The sequence below is a fragment of the Rhagoletis pomonella genome, unplaced genomic scaffold (assembly GCF_013731165.1).
Source record: "Rhagoletis pomonella isolate Grant_MI unplaced genomic scaffold, Rhpom_1.0 Rhpom_scaffold_00004, whole genome shotgun sequence".
Lineage (NCBI taxonomy): Eukaryota > Metazoa > Arthropoda > Insecta > Diptera > Tephritidae > Rhagoletis > Rhagoletis pomonella.
Genome location: NW_023458558.1, coordinates 60,889,046 through 60,912,027, shown reverse-complemented (window position 1 = coordinate 60,912,027; position 22,982 = coordinate 60,889,046). Strand labels below are relative to the sequence as shown.

General features: G+C 32.7%; 1 protein-coding gene across 3 annotated transcripts in view; it reads right to left on the bottom strand.

Moving 5' to 3' along the window:
• Positions 1–22,982, bottom strand: part of LOC118737905 (uridine phosphorylase 1-like) — a 175,591-nt gene that overhangs the window by 14,797 nt on the left and 137,812 nt on the right. For 2 of the 3 annotated variants that reach the window (XM_036468721.1, XM_036468723.1), the window contains exon 3: positions 9,325–9,448. In XM_036468721.1, the coding sequence (XP_036324614.1) occupies positions 9,325–9,448 (124 nt within the window). Of the gene's footprint in view, positions 1–9,324; positions 9,449–18,515; positions 18,817–22,982 lie in introns of those variants that run through there. The other variant, XM_036468722.1, reaches the window with a different exon arrangement.

The following is a 22,982-nucleotide window of genomic DNA, read 5'->3' as shown; positions in this document are numbered from 1 at the left end:
AGGACGCTACTCAAAAGTGATACACCCCGGTTTACCATCTAGCGGTAGCTTTCGGAAAGGTGAAAAAACATATATTTAGTACTTGCTCCGGGTATTTAATGGTCGGCTTCACCCGAACTTTGACTTTCTTACTTGTTTTATCATATGTTATTTTGATTTAAGTTGCTTTTTTAAACAGGTAGCAATTCTACTAAATGTAATTGAAAATTGAGCCGCTTGAATTCAAAGCCGCTTTGGATGATGCCCTTAGTGTAGTAATTCATTGAAATTAATTGAATTACATTTTTTTTCCAGGTGGCAAACCATATCATGTTGCATATCCATATTGTTAAAATTAATTTAACCTCTCATATACATTGGATTTAATTTGTAAGCAAGTGGCAGCCCTGTTAAAAATAGTTTCAAACTATAACCTTATTAAACTTTTCAGTGTGACACCAATATTGTTATACATATCGAGCCCTAACCGCCAAAATAACGTAAGCAACAATTTTTTCCAAATTTTATTTTTGATGCAGAAATGCATCTAGATGCTCTAGGAATATTTCTGCATCAAAAATAAAATTTTGAAAAAAATGTCGCTTACGTTATTTTGGCGGTTAGGGCTCGATATTTCAGTTACCTAATTCGACTGATACCCATATTGTAGTAATCATTTAACTTAATTGCATTTGATCTTTTAGCAGGTGGCAACCCTTTTGATGTTCTAACATAAATATAAACCTTCTCCGCGGTGATATGAATACGTAGGTATCAATGTTTCCACAATCGGACCTCGATACCATGGAGTCTATCGATATCAAACTTCAAGCAACTTTATTTTCATTGTTTTGGTCGAATACTTGGACATCCTCCCACTCTATTTACTTGATTTTAAACATTTACAGTTTTAGATATTGTAACACTTCGTTTCTAAACATTTTGAGTTAAAATTTTCATAAAAATAATTTTGGCCGCCTAAATCGGTCAAATACCCCTATGTGCATTGGAGAGTAACAATATGGGTATCAGTTAGAAGGAAAAATGTTTAGTTTATTATATATAATAATAAAAAATAGTTTTTTACCAAAGATCCTATTTCGAACTTCGAAGATCCATATCTCGATTTCGGAGGCTATCATCGAAAAACGGAGAAATTACTTTGGTACAATATCCAGCGGAGTGACGTGTAAAATTTCTTTTATCTAAAACTAATAAAGTTAGAAGGACGAAATTCGAGGATGTGGTAGTTAACATATTAGTCCTTGACATATATTTTTTTCAAAACTAAATATTGGAAATTTTCCAGAATATTAAAAGGACTTTTAATTCTACAGAATTTTTCCTTTCAATTGATACCCATACTGTTATTCTACAATACATAGAATCTTTATGAGAAGCTTTAGAATAATTTTTTTATTCAATCGTATTCTAGAAATTTCAAATCGTTTTAAAAAAATCCTGACGTCAGAGAGAAAAACTAAAAACGCAGTTTTACTATATTTGGCCTACAGTTTGCCGATATGATATGGAGGAACATTTGCAAAACTTGAATTTGTCTCTACAAGGAGAGAAAAAATTTTTTTTTTTTTATTTGTCGCAAATTATTTTAAGTTTTGAAGCTAAACTATGTCGTTTTTATGATATCCATCATTTTTCATGGATAGAAAAAAAATTGCACATGATTTAAAAGTAGAGTTTGAAAAAAGATTTGCCCATTCGAAATTATTTAAATGTACGTTTGCATACTTCATAAACCCTTTTTTATGTAACATAATTGAGGATGAATTTGCAATACTCCTTTTTAAGAAAAGCGAAGAAGAGTTGGAGTTTTTGGATTAAAAGAAGATAAGGCACTGTAAATACAACAGAATGCTTTGCTATTACTTGAATTCCGGCAATAAGTACCAGACAGCTGCGTGCGGTATATTTTCAATTATTGGTACAACGTATAACTGTGAGTCTTTGTACTCTACAATGAAATTCGTAGGTCGAAATACCGTTCACAATTAGTTGCATTCGCGTACCTGATAATTATTGAAAGTTATAGAAACTATCAGCTTTTTGTGTTCGAGTATGCAAAAAACTTGCAAAGTAGGGGAAATTGAAAGAGCAAAATGACATTTCATTTTGAGGAAAAGCTGCTAGTTTTTACTGGAAAATTTTTTTCCAACTGCAATTTGCCAACAAGAAAACAGCTGGTTGGAAATCACGCAAATCCCTAAATTTAATTTGATGGTTTGGAAGTTAAAATAGTAAAATGTGACTAATTAAACTTGTAGGAAGTAAGTAATTATTCAGTTTGTCAGTGAACTGTGTCAGGATAAGAGTTCGGGATTGGGTTTCTTACGTTTTCAATTTTATACCTTTGAATGTAAACAAAATTTGGATCAGCTATTCGTTTAACTTGCAAGTTTCTGCAAATTTTCTATTTTGGATATTTTTCTCTTATGAGAGAACAGATGACATTTCGCCGGAACTTTGTTGTTGGACATTTTTTACCGGAGATTTAAACGAACGTACCTATTGACCAACCAACATTTAACAGAACAGTTACGAACGGTTTTAGCTGACGTAAAACCAGACTTTGAAAATTTGGCCAAAGGGATCTTTTGAATTTTCTTTAATATTACTAAATAATATCAATAAAATTAATGTTTTTTATGTCTAATAATAATTTTATTTAAAAATAAAATTTTTGGTTTTGTTGTTTTTTTTGTGGCTCTTTGTAGCATTTAGAATTTACAAGTGGCTCTTTTCAGCCTCGACCTGTACTATAGTACTATAGTGTATAAAAGAAAAAGCTAAAAATCCGTCAAAAAATTTCTGAAAAGGCAGGATTTCCCGCTTCTCGCAATTTCTCATTTCCTGCCGCTAAATGGACTTCAAAAAAGCCAGATTTGACAGGAAAAGAGCTAAATTGGCAACCCTGTGGTGCGACTCACTACGCGATTTTAACAACTCTTGTTATTGTTAAGTCAGCTAAACGACAATTCTAACAATTTAACTATTCAGTAAATGTTTCCCTATCAACATTCTTTAGCGCCAAATCAGCTGTTGTCGTTAGCGATAACAAAGACCGCTAATTTGACGACGTCTAGATTGGTGTTGTTAATAAAACATAAAAAGTACGTAGTACAATTTTTTCGTATGGAAAAAATGCTCAGACCGCTAGCAAACAAATATCAAAAATCAAAGGATTTTTCAGTAACATCAAACTTGCACTTTTATTGTATTAAAATTTAATGCGCTACAAAATTGCATACATCATATTTTTATTATTCTGATAAAAAACTTGTAGTTTAACGAAAGGTTGTTGAAATTTGTTTCAATATTGCACAAGGTTTTAAACTGGAGTTTATACGGTTTTAGGTGCAGACTACCTTATTAAAAAAAGTAATATAAATTAAATAACAAAAAAATAGTTTGTTAAAACTTGTCTACATGTGTTCACTAGCATAATAAAATCAGTCTTGAAAATAAATATGTACAGAATGTGCATGCAGTAATTTATTTTAATATTAATAATCTTTTTCATGTTAAACGTTTTTTTTTTTACTTTTTATCTATAGCCAGTAAAATATGGCAGAAAAATTCAAACTTTTTTTGTTTGCTACTTACATACGTATGTGTATTTATTTATTTTTAATATTTTTATTTTTAATAGTTCCATCTACTATATAACAACAGAAGCCACATATGTATGTAAAAGTTTCAAAGTTTACACAAAATTCACAAAAATCAATCAGACTTAAAAAAAATGTCATTAAGATTTCGAACTTTTTATTCAGAATCTTTATACGATTTTAAGGGTATGCAGTTTTGTAGCCCATTCAACTTTAGTCTAATAAAGTGATTGATTTGTGTTGATTTTTTACAATTTTTTTGTGGAGGATGTTGCACATTTTCTTCCATATAAAATGCTTGTGAACTTTGCACTCGCTCGACCGCCTTGGCATATGCAACGGGTTTGTACCCATTAGCGGTAGCGCATGATGCAATAATACAAGGTGGTATGAGTTGTGACAGCTCGATTTGAGACTGCCTTAGCTCAGTAGAATAAGAAGAAAAACGGGCAGAAATGAATCCCCATTTGGGGGAAAAATATAAAATGTCATATTTTCTTCTAAACAAAATTTGCTTTTTTATAGTATATTCGCAATGATATGAAATAAAATAGGATATAATACCTTTTTGAGAAAACAAAATGTGTATACTGAGAAAAGATAAAAAAAATTCAACTATATTATTAGGCAAAGAATTGTTAAAGAAGTAACACTGTTTCAGCTAAGGCAGTCAATATGGCGGAATTAGAGCGAGAAGTTGCCAACTGATAACACCTTGTATTATTGCATCATGGCGGCAGCACAGTTAGTGAATCGCACAATCGTTACAGCAAACAACAAAAATTGTTAGCTTACAACTCGACAAGTCGCACTGTTAAAAGTTAGTGAATCGCACTACTGGTGCAGACCTACCCTGCAAAAAGTGGGACTAGGTTAAACATTGGTAACCAAAATGTACCCTGTAAAAATTTGAGGACCAGGTGGTCCACTGGGTCGTGGTTTTAATGTATGTGCAAAAGGACCAGGCTTCATACTAGTAACTTGTTATGCTGACCTGGACCTCTATAAACGTAAAAAACTGATATATGTGTTGAACACCACCCATCGGCAATATGATTCGGTTGCCGAATGTGCCATGGTCCAAAAGGAGTAGTTGTCTAGGTGGTCCAATGTTATGCAGCGTTGGACCAGAGGTGGTCAGGTCCAATGACATCGCAATGTTAATGTAACCACGTTTTCTCCATATATTTGGACCATTTTGGTTACTAGTGTTGGTTACAAGGTTTCGTGGTCCTGTACCAGTGTTTAACCTAGTCCCACTTTCTCCTTCTTATTTCGTTGTTCATCCCAAGTGTGGATAGGTCCTTCTGCACTTGGTCCTTCCATTGTGTTCATGTTCGCCCTTACTTTTGTTGTCCACCTATGGGTGCGGAGTTGAAGGATCTTTTCACCGGGCATCGTCATCCATGCGTACAACATGTCCACGTCGTTAAAAAGCTCGTTCAGTTTGTCTCTCCATTTTTTATCATTTTTAAAGCAGTGGTAATAAAGGCAGACTACTTAGAAAATTCATTCGTTTGTATAAATGTTGTTGTGTCTTTTAGACACGTCAAGTCTTGATTTCAAGTCTGCTCGTTCGTAGGCGAAGGAGGTGAGACGAATGTACTTATCCCCTCTCGTCACACTTGATGTGTCTAAAAGGGGTCTAATATACATATACATACCGTTAGCTAAGAGTGAAGAGTTGCTAGCTCCATTTTAACAAACTTTACCGGAAAAGAACTGTGAATGTTCGACTAATCGCTGCAACAAAATCTCACAAGTATGAGGTTCCGCATTTAAAACTATGAACGACATTGTTGTAATGTTTGTCGGAACAGATTCGCACCGGCAGAATCGCACAAATCTGTAGATACTTAACTCCTTTTCGGAACGATAAATTTTTAATTTATCTTGCTTCTTATATCAAAATATAAGCTGTTACAACGAGTGGACTTAACAGTTTTCAACTTAAACCTAGCGATATGTTTCTATACGTACATATACATATATATGTACCCAGAGCTCTCCAAATTTTAGATTATTTAAAGCTTTTATGGAACCATTGAAATATGTTTTGTTTGTAAATATTTAGATTTGTACAACTTTGACCTCTAATAAATAATATTACTTGCTGATGCGAATAGAGATTATTTTAATTGGTCAATAAATTATATACATATACTTATATATGCTACAGATGCATTTGAAATATTTTTTTTGTTCTCATGTAGGCACATATGTTCGTATATACATATATTTATGTATGTATATAAGTAAAAAACTTGTTTCAATATTAAATATCTCCTTGGCGATTACATAAAGCTAGATGTGCGTTTTAATTTCTACGTATTATACTAATTACGTATTAATTCAATTCACACGACTTATCAGTTCAATATTTGTATGTATGTACATATTTACCTTAATATAGACAGCCCTTAACCATCTAATAGAATTCAAAAATAACTTTAAATATATTATATTCCATACAGCCTTTATGAAAAAATATTGTTTGAAAGAAATTCGCCACAAAAACTGCCTTTTTTATTTGATTTTAAAATTACTATGTGAAGAACTAAAAATGTTAGATAGGACCTTTCTATACTAAGGTAACGATATATTGCATTCAAAAAACGGTATATTTATTTTTACATTAAGGTAACGTAGTCTTCATACCAAAGATATTGCAAATCATACAATTTCTCATTTATACATAAAATAACATATCGTCTTTATGAATACAAAAGGCCTTAATTGGACATTTTTTCATTCAGTACTGCACAGCATCAAAAAGTACTTAAACCTCCATTAAACCAAATGTCAAATGCCCCTTTTTGACCGACTTCAAAAAAAGGAGAAGTTTAAATTCGTCTGAATATTTTTTTATGTATTTTACCGCATAACCTTGGACCATGTCTACCGATTTCTGTATTCTTTTTCTGTCGGAAAGGTGTTGCCTAAAGGGTGGTCCCCTACTAATTTCGTTTAGATCTAATCATTTGGTCATGAAGAAATTAACGGTACTATCAAATTTGTATATAAGAATTGAAGTCGTTTTTTTTTTGCTTAAAAATTACTTGTTGTTTATTTTCTTGCTCAAACCCAGCGTTTACTAACTGTTCCCCAAAAATTTGCTGAACGGTCTTGAATATTTGATTGCGGCATTAATGGAAGGTAAGAAAGCTGAAAATTGAGTCCGGTACTCTGCCATATACAAGTAGTCAATCTCACATCGATCATATCAATAGCAATATTTTAAAGTAATATTGTTTCCCACTCTTGTTTAATTATTTATTTTTAAGAATTTTCAATTAAAATGCATTTGATTCTCTAGCAAACCCCAAGTTCAAAACTTTATAAAGGGCTGCAAAAAAAATGCAACAAATTTTCACATAAATTTCAAACTTTTTTCTCAGAGGTGCTAGAGTTTTTTTGAGTACATAGTTTTATAGTCCATTCAATTTTAGTCCAATAATGTGCAAGTTTCAAGTAGCTAAAAATTACCATTGATTTTTTAGAACACTTCTAAGAAAAAACTTTGGATTTTGGGTGGAAGACTTTTTTTTTTTTTTTTTGGAAGACTGCAACTAGTTTTATGCTGTAGCAGTTATTTTAAAATTCTGATAGGTGTTGCCTAATTTGTTTCTATCATAATTGTAATATTTATGTATACTAAAAAGTTTCGCCACCTGCGAGTTATTGGTGGACTATATAACCGGAGGCGTAAAGAAATACTACGAAAAATTGGGCTAAAATCTATTAATAGTTTTTGAGCCAAGTTATGACAATGAAAACGTCTATAGTTTTGAATACATACATATCGCTTGTTTACTTGAAGAAAGTCCATGAGAAAAAAAACACAAAAATCAAGTCAAGTATGCAGAAATTACCGATCCTCTTCTTCTATGTTGTGTAAAACTTCGCGCAGTATCAATTACCAGTAGCTCATTAAAACGAAATATGTATTCACTTTTACTCCAATAACTAGTACCATACACTAAGCGAAATAGCTATATGGGACAAACCAAGTTCTTAATTTTTCTTCTAAAATAGCTGCATACTATTTTCTTGAGTCGCCTTATAATACACACAAATGTATGCACGTACTAGCGGTAGTTTTAAATTATCTACTCTTTCTTTCTAGAGTTTCTAGAAGGAAATAGTTATAAGGAACAAGCGCGTCCGTGAACACTTTATTTCTTGTCGTGGAAATTGCGTGATATTTTTATACAAATTTAACAATTTTAAAGACTCCTTAAGGAAAGTTGAGTAGTTTTAATTACGAAATAAATAATGCTCATGCTGGGAAAATAACCTTTTAGGACACTATGCCAAGAGGAACGCAGTTATCTACTGAGGAGCGCGCTAGTATTCTAGCTTATAGTGAATCGGGAGTCTCAGTTCGCAAAATAGCGCTAAAAGTAAAACGAAATAAAAATACCATCCAAAATTTTTTGAAGAATCCCGATGGGTACGGAAAAACTAAAAGAACTGGTCCGAAACCTAAGATTGACGACAGGTGTAAGAGAGAGATAAGACGGTTGGCTGTCAATAAAAACATCAGCCCTAACCAAATTAGAAATGAACTTTCTCTCAATATTACGAAGAGAAGAATACAGCAAATTTTGAGTGAAGATTCCAATTTAAAATACCAAAATCGACTGGCTAAACCAAAGCTTACGCCACGCCACAAGGCAGCTCGGCTCGAATTCGCCGATAATCATAAGTTCTGGGATGATGAATGGCAATCCATCATTTTTAGCTATGAAAAAAAATTTAATCTCGATGGGCCAGATGGTTGTCAAAAGTATTGGAGAGATATTCGTGAGCCTCGACAAATCCGCCACTCCCGAAACTTCCACGGTGGCTCTCTTATGACCTGGGCTGCTTTTAGCTACCGAGACAAGACGCCAATTTGTTTTATTTCTCATAAGATGGACGCAGAAAATTACATTGAAGTATTGGATGACGTTTTATTGAATTTTGCCGAAGAATTTCACGATGAGTCTTGGACGTATCAACAGGATAATGCTCCAATCCACAGTGCTAAGCGTACAAAGGAGTTTTTCGCGTCGAAAAATATTCCTGTGCTGAAGTGGCCTGCAGTTAGTCCAGACCTAAATCCCATGGAGAACCTCTGGAGCATTCTTAGCAAACAAGTTTATAAAGGTGGACGCCAATTTGATACCCTATTGCAGCTCAAAAAAGCTATTCAAGAAGAATGGGCAAAAATCGACCTAAGTGTCCTTCAGTCACTCGTAAATTCCATGCCACGCCGGCTAGTATCAGTCACAATAAACAACGGAGGACATACAAGCTATTGAATATTATTTTATATTCTTTTTCTTAAGAATGAATTCAATATTAATTTTGTCCCATATATCTATTTCCTTTTACGCTCTTTAAAAAGTTTAAATTTTTACAATAAAAGGCTGAAGTAATACCTTTAACATATTTTATTCTTGCTATCGTTTTGTTAATTTTTGTTGAAAGATAAAAAGATCTAACAATGATTGTTTTATTATAAAAAAAACTTATTTGTTTGAGTGCCCATATAGCTATTTCGCTTAGTGTATAAGCTATATGTATAAGTAAATTCTAAACTTTAAAGCCGTTTTTCTCGTCTTCTGGTCTTTTGGATGCCGACGTCCTTCAAGTAAGTACAATTACATACACAACATGTATAGTCATAGTAGGCATATAAATAAAAAATATTTGCCAAATTAAATTTGCTTACTTTAACATCACCGAACATTTCTTGCAAATCATGGCTTTCACTGCCCAAAGCGAGATGATAGAGTATATCCTGATCCATTAATTCGATGTTGGAGTTGCGCAATTTAACTGTGCCATCGGAATATCTGTGTGACAAAGCAGAAGAAAAGAATAAATGTACAGCAATTTTTTTCAGATACTCATAAAAATTAGTATGCAGCGTAGTTTTACCACATTTATGTGTATAAATATTATGGGTCTTCACACCGAAGCTTGGTACTCGGTAACTCGGTGTTCGGTAATTTTTTTTTCCATGTATTTTGTTTGTGTAACACTATTTTACACAAACAAAATACATTAGAAATAATTACCGGGCACCGAGTTGACGAATACCGAGCTCGGTATGAAGACTTATACTGATAAGTACACAGAAAAATAAGATAGGGAAATTGATCATATTTGAGTGCAAAAAGGCACCGGTCTTTTAACAAGCTATCTGAGCCATATTTTTATCATACTGCCTTGACTCATACACTGAAAAAAGAGTTTAGTTACGTCAACTGAATTTTTAACACCACATGATTTGGTTATAGTTACAAAACTTGGTTATAGTCACCATTTTCTGTTGAGAGAACTATGTCTAGAACTATGTTAGTGTATTTTCTCAGTGTAGATAAATCAATCAAATACTACTGCAGATAAAAGTGATAAAATTATAAATTTTCATCGAATTAATCGCCAGATTTGTGCTGAATGCACAGATAGTTAGTTCAATATTTACGGTTTTTGAGATTTCATCATAAAGATAACTAGACTAATACAAATTTCAAATAACTATCTTTATTATCAAAACGGCGATATTTAAGACATATCTTTCATATCTTTCACAATGCTTAGATTTAAAGAAACGTATACCACGATTATTAAGGCATTTAACGGATTGATGTTCGAACCGGGCATGGTAGTTTCATCGACCACAAATAAGTTTACAAAATCTCGAATAAATTTGTATTGAGCGTTCTTATGGCATCAAGAATTTTTTTTAATTTCAACTAACCAAGCGCTTTCTGAACACTCTGAAATAGTTTTTAAACTTGTAAAAGACTTTCCAATATTTTCTAATAAGCGTTTGAATTTCTAAAATCGTTAAATGGTGAAGTTAAACTTCTACGCATTCCACATACCAGAAATAAAATAATATGTAAAGTATCATCGATTCCTGAAGCTTATTACAGAGTGGCTATAGCAATGCATTTTCTTGGAAATATTTCTACCCAACTAAAGGAAAAATTAGTTCAGCACAAACTCTTAATAACAAAATTAGCAAACATTCTTCTCTCTAAATGTACAAGTCATGATATACATACTGACAGTATGGCCTTAGACAGTCAGGACCTAGAAATTTTCACAAATATCGGCACAGAAAATAATGTTCCGGAGCCTTCTTTATGGAAACAGAAGATCACTCAAGGAGTCCGCTAACATTGGAAGCTTCATTTGAATACAATCATCAACTTTTCCCACACATTTTCTCCTTACTAAATATTTATGGAACACATAGATTAAACTATTTCTTGATCCCTTTAAGTACTATGTTTTTATAACAATAATTTTCAGTTTATTTTTGTTTTGTTGTTGTTGGCTTATGAGAATGTTTTTTGTTTTTGGTTTATTTATTATAACCAACAACCCCCTTCGAAACATTTTGGGTTTCTGTAGTTTCCAAAGTAATATACATACTATTCGAGGCGAATTTATATAAGGTGGTGTTGTTTCGCCAGCTGTGAGTACCCAGTAGCGAAAATGGTCACCGGTGTCATCGTCGCAATTGCTGTGAATCCTAAACGACATATAGCTGACAAAGTCACTGGTGACAATGTCATGCAGGTGTACTCCTACCAAAGACTTATAACAGACAATGTCTTGCAGCGGCCACTTATAAAACGTCCATTGCAAGATACTGTCGCTTGAATGTCATCAATGATCACTGCATGACAAAGTCATGTAGATGACATCAACGACGAAATTACCATTTATATGAAAAAGTCATGAACGACTTCCATATAAACGGAGCCCAAAGTCATTTAAGACGTAACTTTTCCGTACAAGACACTTAAGTGACTAATGTGTGACATTCGCCACGGGGTAGCGGGGTAGTTTGATTTCGCAAGTGAGTGAGTGAAAACGTGACGTATTTTATGACGCCCTTTTTCATTCGGGGAAGAATAGCTGAAATTTGACAACGGCCCGCTAAAATAAAGACAAAATACAAGTAATTGGTGTCTTTGTTGAATGGATACCACCTTATATTTATTCGCCTTGACTATTCTGAAATAAGGCCAACAAAAATTTTTACATTTATTCACTTCAAAATGATTTATATGTATACAAAATTGAAATCAGTATATTTTTTGGTTAATTTCTTTTGAACAATTGGTGTATATACTGAGGCACAATTATTTGAAACGTTGTAATTACTGAGTCACTAAAGGTCAGCATATGGGTGTTGCTTTAACCGAGGTATTGCGTTTATCGAGTGTTGTGTTAACCGAGGGCCACGTTTTCTACCTGTTATTTTCACTTCAACTATAACAACACACATACATATATATGTATGTACTTAAATATATACATATATACCCATGTTCGTTTGCATCTCGTCGCCTGGGTAAAAGATTGTCGTATGTTAATTTCGGCAGGTTGTGGGAAATCGCGATTGAAGTTTGGAATGCAATTTCTCAAAAATGCGAAGATAGATTTTCTCCAAAGTCTCTGAAAATGTTACTAGTTCACAAGATTGTTAAACTATTTAATTTTTAATGTTTATTGTTATTTAGTTTTGAGTTTATGAAGGATTTTCTTTAGTAAAATTTTGTCGTAAGCGTCATTTGTCCACAATTTGGCAGCCACTTTGTATGAAATACGACAAAATGTGATTAAAATTTCTACCAAATTAACGTCACTTTTTACTCAATATCACGGAAACTAAAGGAGATATCCAAAAATGGAGAGCGCCAGTTTTGAGATATTGATTAGTTTAATATGGCTGCATCACTGACTAAATTTTTACAAAATTATCGAAAAAATTGTAGTCAATATCTCGTAAACTAAAGGAGATATCTAAAAACTGATAACACCAATCGAAAGACCTTATTTCAGAATATATAACTGCATTTAGAACTAAAAGTCGTCAAAATGGCGCTTACGACAATCTTTTACCCAGGCGACGATTTCTCAAATGACAAGATTACATAAGATAACAGTTGTATAATCAAACGCAAAAAATATGTTCCGTAGTACAAACAACACAAAACAACTCCCCCATCTTTTTATGCAAAAAAAAAGTTTTTAAGCCAAGACTTTTCAATTTCAGTGACGATGTTTGTTACGTCTTTTTGCATTTCAGATGACGATATGTAAGTATGTACTCGATTTAAGTAAGTATGTCTCGATTTATGAACTTATGTAAATGTGTACGTATGTACATTAGACTGCATCACCAAAAAAAAATGCGGTTTTTCCGCCGGGATTACAAAATTTTTTATATCTTAAGACCTCCACCAAAATATTTCGGAAAAATATTAGGATTTAAGTGAGCTGGACCGATTTCAAAATACCTCCAAAAATGGAGTTTTTTATGAATAAAAATAGTTTCTTAAAGAATTTTTTTGAAAAAGTCCCCTCAGATGACAAAACAGATTAAGCTTAAAAAATCTGCATGAAAATATTTAAAAAGCTTTTCAACGGAATCGTAAGAATGAGATTTTTGATGCTATTTTTTTTTACTTTTTTCAAAGATTGATTAACGAAAAACTTGAATAACTGGGCCAAAACTATTCTGATTTAGACTTATGGGATCTCAGTAGAAAGGTATTTTCATACTGTTTTTATTTCTGTCCAAACAAAAAATCATTTATGTCCCAATTTTTTTTTTCAAATACCAACACATCTTAATTCAACTTTGAATGACGTTCGTTCATACTACCTTTCTCTTTCATCCTTTGAATGAGTTTATTAGCAAAGAAATAAAAAGGGTGAGAAAATACCTTTCCACCGACACCTCTTAAGTCTAAATCAGAAGAGTTTTGGCTCAGTTATTCAAGTTTTTCTTATAGCAGTCTTTGAAAAAAGTTAGAAAACAGCATCAAAAATCTCATCATTACGATTCCGCTCAAATTTTTTTTTAATTTTTCTTAAATATTGTTATGCAAATTTCTTAAGCTTAAACCGGTTTGTCATTTAAGGGGATTTAAAAAAAATAATTTTAAGAAACTATTTTTATTCATAAAAAACTCCATTTTTAGAGGTATTTTGAAATTGGTCCGGCTCACTTAAATCTTAATATTTTTTCGAATTATTTTGGTGGGCGTCTTAAAATATAATAGATTTTATAATTCCAATGGAAAATAGTACCGTTTTTTTTTGTATGGTGTGTGATGCAGTCTAATATACATATGTAATAAAAAACTCATCGACAATGACGTCCTCAATTTTCAATTAAGCTCAAACGACATGCGGCAAACATAGTAGGGGTACTCGCCAAATTTATCAAGTTATCTGGCACTGCGGCAAAGAGTTGATGATCAAAGTAACGATACGCCGGAAGAAAATTCTATAAGAGGATAAGGTAGAAATCAAACGGTTTTAAAATCGGCGCTAGTTCCTGCCAAAATTTAGATGGAAATCTAATAACAATCGTCCAGAGTATTCTTGAAATATGAAGGCAACACTTCTCAACGCTGTTGAATGGCTACACAAGTGGTGCGTTTTATGAAGAAGATCAGGGAACAATGTGTAGGAACCAGATTTTCATAGCTCGACGAATACTGGAATAGGATTTAGATAAGCAAGTCAACACACACCATCTTTCGTCGACTTTTAAGCCGCTTTTGACTATACAAACCGTCAACCGATTACGATAATTCTAATCGGAATGGTAGTATCTCAGAGGAGGATTAGTATGTAATCTGGTTTAGATCCGATCATTGGGCCATGAAATATATATATATATATATTTTTTATATGAGAATTGAATTTGTTTTTTTTTGCTAAAAATTACTTGTTAACTAAAAAATTTTACAGCTCAATGGATGTTTTTATATTTTTTCATACTATTCGATTCTTCCTGTGGGTATTTGGTAAAAAATTAAAAAAAATAGCGTTGCCACATAATTAAAAAGTTTAAATTATTTTAAGGCTCAGTAAAATAATTACATTTCTTCGTCAAAACTAAACGCGTTTGAAGAGATTTAAAAATGTTTTGGTGCAGGGTTGCCACTTTTCTAAAAAAGACAACAACAACTGTTAAAAATTTAAGCTTACTTAATACCACAATATGAGTATCATTTACAGTACATATACCTTCCAGGCACTTTAATTCACATATATTTTTGGATAGGGTGTCCAATTATAATTGTCGATTTCGAAATAAAAATATACTTGTCTCCTTATTTTAGATATTCTTCAGATATGGCCACCTTAATGTACATAAATAAAAGCTTCAAGTACAAATCGTCGTTTAAGGAGCAAAACCGCGTATCAACAAAATGCAAAATCGCGTATCAGTACAATACAAAACCGCGTATGTGAAGTTGTAGAAATTATTTTCTAGAGCGTAAAAACACTCATATTTCAAATTGGTTCTCTCTTTTATAAAGCAATCGCATTTCTGGATAGTATATGTCAGGACGAATGGATACGGATTGAGCCAAGAGCTTGTTTGAGCAAATCCAATTTTTGCCAGCCAATGTCAGTTACGCGGTTTTGTAGAATGACGATACGCGGTTTTGTACTTTAAACGACGAAATATTAAATAGTGTTCAGGAGTACAAACTGATTGCGGAATGGGTAGTATATGGGTATCCAGTAAGAGTCACTTTAAATACACTTGTTGAAAATTTCGTAAACGTTTGGTTACAAATCTTGTCTCATAACCAAATTTGAACATTGAAGGATAGCCGTTTCCAAGGATACTTTCCACGTCTTTCGGAAAAGGTAACTGTAAGCCCAAATTAACGCGACGAAAGCTCGACGTCGCGAAGCTGCAGGCACAACGGACAACGGAGAAGGATACAATGCTGTAACAGCGCGAAAGTTAAGATAATGTAGGGATGTCAGTGGAAAAAATACATCGATGTTTTTCTTTGATTCGATGCATCGGAATGTACATCGCTGTTTTTCGATGCATCGATTGGCAGAGGATTCAGATAATGTTTTACAACAAAATTATGCAAAATTTGAAATAAATTACTGAAACTGAGCAAATTATGCTTCTAACGGAAGTTTTGGGAGCCGTTTCATTTTTTTGGTCAAAGTCACTTCTCGTTTTTGTACAATTGAAAAACTGGAACGACGGGTTCAATGTACTAGAGAGGTCAGTTTTCAAAAAACATCGATGCATCGACGCATCGATACATCGACTATTTATACATCGAGTGGAAAATTTCCGATGCATCGAAGTAAAGCATCGGTATCTTCGATGCATCGATGTTTTTCCGACATCCCTAAGATAATGCTGATTGTTTTCATCGATATTCATGATCTGGCGTAGAATGAATTCGTTCCAAGTAGACTTACGGTAAATAAAGAATATGTATTTTAGAAGCATTATGGGAGTATGCGCTAGAAAATCCTTCGAAAAATTTGTGGATTTTGCATCACTATATTGCAACTTAAATTGAGATAGAATTTACAGTAAAAACTCAAGAAACACTAAACACATGCATATGTATTACCGCATTCGTTTTGAATGCCATTACGTAGTTCTCATTTTATTCCGATTAATGCCAGAAAAAATTCGTTTTATCCAAGGTAATTTTGTCTATTACGCAAATACGCAGAACATATCATAACAACATGAAATTGAACCAAAACTCAAAAACTGTGCGGAAATAGCAGTAAAACTGGTGCGAGCTCAGCTTCTTATTTTCGTGATATGAGACTAAAATTAAAGATAATTATTGCTGTTTTCCGAAAAATATTTTCATTAAAAAACGGACTGAATTTGAATAAAATGTTTAAATATTAAACTGCTGTCTGCAGTTCTCTGGAAAGATCACAAGAAATATTCTTCATTATTTCTGTTGCTTGAATAAGTACTTTGCAGTAGCTGTAAAATTTCTTTAAGAAATAAATATACGAGCATTTTTTTTGTGAGAGCTGCATACTGATTTAAGAAATTTTCGAAAAATAACATCAATTATTGGACAACGTTAAGAAACAAGACAGGAATTTAATACACCTTACATTACTTAGAGGTACGGCTAGAAAGTGGTGGTTTTCCCCGGTGAAACTATTAAGTTAGATGGCTCCAATGGTTTTAATATTTTCCCGATTTTCGAAAGGGGAGACGTTATTTGATTTCACGCAATTATCAAGAGGAGAGTAGGCGGTCTCAATTTCGTTTTCGTACTTTGTTCAGATCAAATTCTAAGTTTCAAAAATAACGAATATTTTATAAAAACGACTTTTCTTCCATGCCAACAAGTCCTATTCAAGTCCAGATACGTATAACTCGGATAATTAAGAAAAGTAATGCGCTTAAACATTCAACACAATCATGGTGTTGGCCATTTAATTTTCGTTGAGTTTCAGATCAACTTTACTTAAATATGCGAAACAAGTGGCATCACTGTTTCCTGCTCCTTGAAATTGGTGTTGCATTTGTTTGTTTGTTTACATTAGGTTCTTTCCCGTACAACCAGGACCGGATACAGTAATTAGAGAATAGGCGATTAATGTTCTCTCAAAAATGAAACAATGTCCAGAAGAACGGGTACGCAAAAACCAGATTTCGTACCCTGAATTTGAGAAATAGATGATTCAAGTGATTTTTACCTCGGTTTTATTAGCTCGGGATGTAACTATGTAATATTGATACGCCTAAAAGATTCAGCGATTTCTATTCTCAAGTTACATACCTGATGACAGTATGAATGGAAATTATAATAGCGAGGTTTTAGTTTTTAAACTATTATTTTATTCTTATCGACACTTAAATGCAAATACTTGCAAAGACTTGCGAATTTTGGTATCACAAATTTGATTGTATTAATAAAACACTATATAAATACTGAAAATATATGTACACAAAACACCTGATATGCACTCATCCATTTTTACCCGCTGAAAAGTACGGGCTGTTTCGGGCAGGAAGAAGAAGGTACTTACGATCCAATACGTTCCAATTTTCGCTCTCTATTACCCATAATTGAGTACGGGAATGATTTCTGGGCTATTTTGGCAACCGAGGGATCACGCGTTGGGTACGGGAAAGAACCTATTTTGTACTGAACAGCTGATTGTTCTTTGGCAATATTATATATTATAATAATATATTCTATATTTAAACCGATTTCAACTGTTTTTTTTTATAGCAATGGAATTGTGTCAAAATATCTCGAGTCTAATGAAGGAAATAGGGCTCGTTGTCGGCAAGAGGTGGTTAAGCTCGGTTCACCCCATTAAATGTGAATTTTTAAGACATTTTTTTTGTGTTTTACTTGTAATCCAAAATAATTTGAACTCATTACGCTTTATTCATTTCTAAATAAAGGCAGTAACTGATTTTAGCAACATATTGCAATTTTGGTCATAACTACTGACTCGATTAGTTGTACCATGGAGAAAATATATGCAAAATACAACAAGTTTCTCTGGTTTCTTAATTTGAAAAGGAAGAGCCGGGTTTTTTTCGAATTCACATTATTCGATAACGCGATAACCGGTCTTCGAAAAAAGGCGAATAATCGAACACTCTAATATGTATTCAACTTAAAAAATATATCCAAGCCTCTTTCGTTATACCGAGGTCAGTGGATTTCTGTAAGAGTTATCAAGAAATATTTTGTTCTGTTTAGTTACATACGTACATAAGTAAATATAAACGACTTAAATAAATTTTTCTCTTGTTTTTGGAGCTCAAATTTAGTCACTCTCTGACATTGCTTACATTCAAAGTCAAATCAAGCTTATTCTGATTTACTTGTTTGTATACACATGCATGTATGCATGTATGTGTGTTTTTATATATGAATTTAAAAAATAATACGGAAATATACTCATTATCCACATATACTTATGTAAACAAATTAATTCGGAGGTCATTTTTATTTTATAAAAGTCCTGTTTTCAAACAAAAAGTTTCTTAAAAAATCCCGCGAGAAAGAATATATACATAAAAATATATCTTTTTTTTCTAACTTCGTTTAATACCTGGTCCATACACACACAGACGCATGAAATTCATATTCAGAATCTTCATAGTCGTTATTGCAACGCTCACAATCCTTTGTATTTACTGCTATTAGACCAGTTGGAGGCATTTTTTAGCAATTTAAAATTTTTTAAACACACTTCCCAGTATATTCTTTTGAAACACAAGCTTAAACCAGGATATACTTGTAGCTATATTTATTATCCACTTATGTAGTTTTAACACAATAATCGGGTTTCGAGTTCAAACAACAATTCCGATTTTAAAAGAACACAATACACGACTTAAACGCTTCAAAGGCTGAAATTCGACTGATTTCGGTTTCATCGCGTCAAAACTTTTTTATTATTGATCATTATTATTGATGGTGTGTCTACAAGAGAGGAAACGGACAATACATATGTTTATAAAGACATATGTGTATGTATATACATTGTATGTATGTATTTACTCATTTATATAAGAGAATGCACCCTGTAGAAAAAAGATATCAATTGATTGAAATAACCAACTTATAGCTTTTTTGCGGGATTTCGATATATAACTAACTTTTAATTAGCTGCGACAAAACTAATTTTAAATGAGTTGTAAAGTCGTGCAGGAGTCATGCAGACGTTATCGGAAAGTTATTTTCTTTACAAGTTTCTATTTAAATATCCTCCTGCAAAAAATACTTTCAATGCACTTTTTTCTGCACTACCCAGATTTTTTTTCGAATTCGGGACAAATAAAGATCGAAACTTTATATTATTATTTTGATGTTATGTCTGATGGAACTCAAATGTTGGACCACCTACAAAAGACCATGTAAACAAATAGGCAAATATGTAATGTTAAATAAAATAAACTAAAAAAAAATAAAAAATAAACCTTTTTTATTGATAGCAAGTTGACATATAATGCAGAGGAAACCAGTGATCACTATTTTACGGTCATCGCCCTTCAAAAGTAGTTAGTTACGGCCAAAGGAAATAGTTAAAATATAATTACCACTAGTCGACTGCTGGTTAGTTTATAGTTAGCTACAAACTAGTCTCATTTCCTGCAGGGCAATGAGAAGACCCATACACATAAATAAACATACATACATATATAAGTATGTAAACGTTTGCAAATATTTTGCCATCGAACGTTACCACACTACCCTGTAGTGAAAAGTACTTGTCTTGAGTTGACTTCTGAGCTGACTAGTATGCCAATTGGTAGATGCTGATGCATAGGTTAACATATGATAATTCGTGGGAAGCGCCATGTTAATAAATTATCCGAACTGATCGAAAATTAAAAAATTACTAAAGAGTTATGCATATACATAAATAAATATGCACCCACTTTTATTCCAAACATATTAAAAATAATAATTAAAGTCAACGTTAGAACAAAAACTTTAAGTGGTTGCTGACTAGTTTCAGTTGAATCAAAAATATTATGTAAATATAGCATTCGGTTACTGTATCCTAGTGAGAGAAAATAATAATTTTTTCTTACCATTTCTAGGCTGACTCTATTGCAGATACGAGGTTAATGCATAAATGGGGCGATATGTCACCAGCTTTCACTGCTGAGTTCTTTATATTGGGCTCTGACGGGCATCATTGCACATCTGATTTTGCTTAATTCGCTACTCAATTTAAGCCGCGAAACAGCTTCATAGAATTTGCAATGCATTTAGAAAACAGCTGCACATTATTTCTCAAGAATTAGTTTAACAACCGGTTTCACCAGCAATTTAAATGGAAAATCATTCTTTATTTTCTGTCAATTTCCATATAAAATTCAAAAAATTAAAATCATTTTTCATTTAAATTGCTTTCGTGAAATCGGCTGTAAGGGTTGCAAATCTTTTATTGAGTTAAGTGCACATGCCCTTAAAGCCTGGTTATGGCAACTTAACTTAACGGAACATAGAACTTAGAGAATCAAAATGATACAGATTTCGGCGTGACATTAAGTTACGTGAAGTTTCGGCTGTTTAATTATAAGCAACATCCATTTAATAGAATTTTTAAGAGAGAGCCGTAAGTTACGTTAAGTTGCCATAATCAGACCATTACTGTTTCCTTGATAGCCGCGCAAGAAATAGTTTTACATACTTCGTGTCTGGGTTTCGGTAAGAGTAATAGAGAGTGGCAAGACGCTAATATATAGTAAATAGGTTGATGCACTGGAAAAAACTAACACTTATATCATGGGATGCAATAAAGTGCTTGTGCCGATGTGTGTGTGTAAATGAAACACAGCGCTGTCAGTGCGGTCTAAGAGTGTGCAGGGAAATTGAGGGGATAGATCCCCCCTTCGTCAGTGAAATGAAACTTTTTTTAAATTAATAACACAATACTATTTTATCCTTCCGATTTATAATTTTTTTATTTCAGACTGATGACAAATTATCTTTTAATGAATATATAAAATCTTCGGTTGGTGGATTATGTATTTGAATATTTGCGAAATACACTAGGCCATTTTGCTTCGTTCCCCACAGTGTTGGGAAATAATCTATAATCTATACAAAAACTACTTTTCTACTATAAATTGTATCGACTTCTTAATTTGCTCATATGCATGCATGTATACATAGATTCCCTTCAAGGCCACTGATTTGATGGTATTCACGGGAAAGTTTATGTAGGTACATTTACATATTTTACACTTTTAACATAAATGTCAAGGCAGATATTTTAAGATACACTTCTTAACAAACACATTTTACATGCGACTTATCGTTGATTTTTAATATTTTATTTATTTTTTGATGAAGGCGTTGCTCATTTTCTTCATTAAAAAAATCGTCGAACATACTTAGATAATATTTAAGAAAATTACCGACATCGTCAAAAATATGCCATACTTCAACTGTAAGTCACAGCTACTTTAAATTTGCACTTTATTAGACTAAAATTGAATGAGCTAAAAAACTGCAAAATATTAAGAGATAAAATTGAAATAGAAAGTTCGAAATTTTTACGAAAGTTTGTCCATTTTTTTTTTAATGTTGTTCAAAGATTAAACCTATTTAGTGTTTGTTAAGGAATAAACTATATTTTTTTACACAAATAATTCAAATTAATGTTACTATATTTATACTTTTGAAACCTCAAATTAAAAAATTGCGTAGGTGGCTTTCATGGTAAATGTCTATCTAAGTTATACTTATTTCATTTCATCGTGAAGACTTGTAGAAATTTGATTTTTCTGAATTGGAAATTACGAATATTTCTGCAGTGAAATACTGCATAAACGCCTATGGTTCAATACCATTTGCACTAATTTCAGCACGAAATCATTAATTTTCATTTAGTTCCTCTCAAAATGACAAATAACTTTTATTTCCAACACAAAAAAGTAAACAGATGACGATTTCAAAACGGCAAGCGCCTTACAATGTTGTTGGGCGCTTCGATTTATGAAGCTTTTATGATTAGGCGAAAACATGATTAATGAAATGTGCAGAGCTTTATTGAAATACATATGTTCGGCATTAAAGCTTCATACTTTAGTATGCCGAAACGATTACACTACTATGATTCGGCGCTTAATGTGCGGAGTGCCTTAAGTTGTCGAAAAATAATAAATATCTAAGTCCCGGAACCAATCCCGGGATTGTAACAACGAGATCCCAAAAAATCCCGGGATCGTAAAAAATTAAAAAATCCACATCCCTAAAACACACATAGTGTTGCTCAATTTTTTGCTTTCAAACGTCTTAGTTAATTTTATACTAAATAGCTATTTACTGCAAATATGCACATTTATATTTATCTATTCATGTATACACTATACATATATAAATATAAATGCCCGCGACATTATTAATTAGCGCTTGCAAATCTAGCACAACAACCCCTTCAAAGTTCCAATAAATTACACAGTCCAACAAATTTCGACTTTTTTCTGCAATAGAATAATTTTCGCTACACAAGGTGACAGCCCTCAACATAAGAATTTTTCTCTATTTACACTCAAAGTTCCAGTAGTAAAAGAGGCTGTGCACCATAAGCACAAAATCTCGAAGAGATATACGAATACCTATGACATTTTCTAGGAAAAAATTGTTCTTACCAAAAATTAGGGGTAGGGTCCGACCAATAAAAGTAAAGAATTAAGCAAATTAAAAAATTAAATTTGTTTTTCTCAATTACTGTGTAAATTAAAACACCATGAGAATTTGGTTGTTTGCGGTGGAGAAGAAGGACGATGAAACTAAAGATCACTTCTACGAGCGCTGCCACGCCACGATGTTAAAATAGTAGGGTTCTCCGCTTAAACTCGTAAAAGCCTCGTAAATTTACGAGCCTCGTAAAAGAACTGTAAAAATTTGGATGCAGCTCTATTTACGAGCCCCTCGAGCAGTGCACGGACTTCAAAAAAATTGATATTAGTAGATTTTACTTACATAAATTGGTAGAAGTTGGTAGATTTTTTTTTTCAAAAGCCAATATTAGATAGTTTTTACTCATTTAGGATAA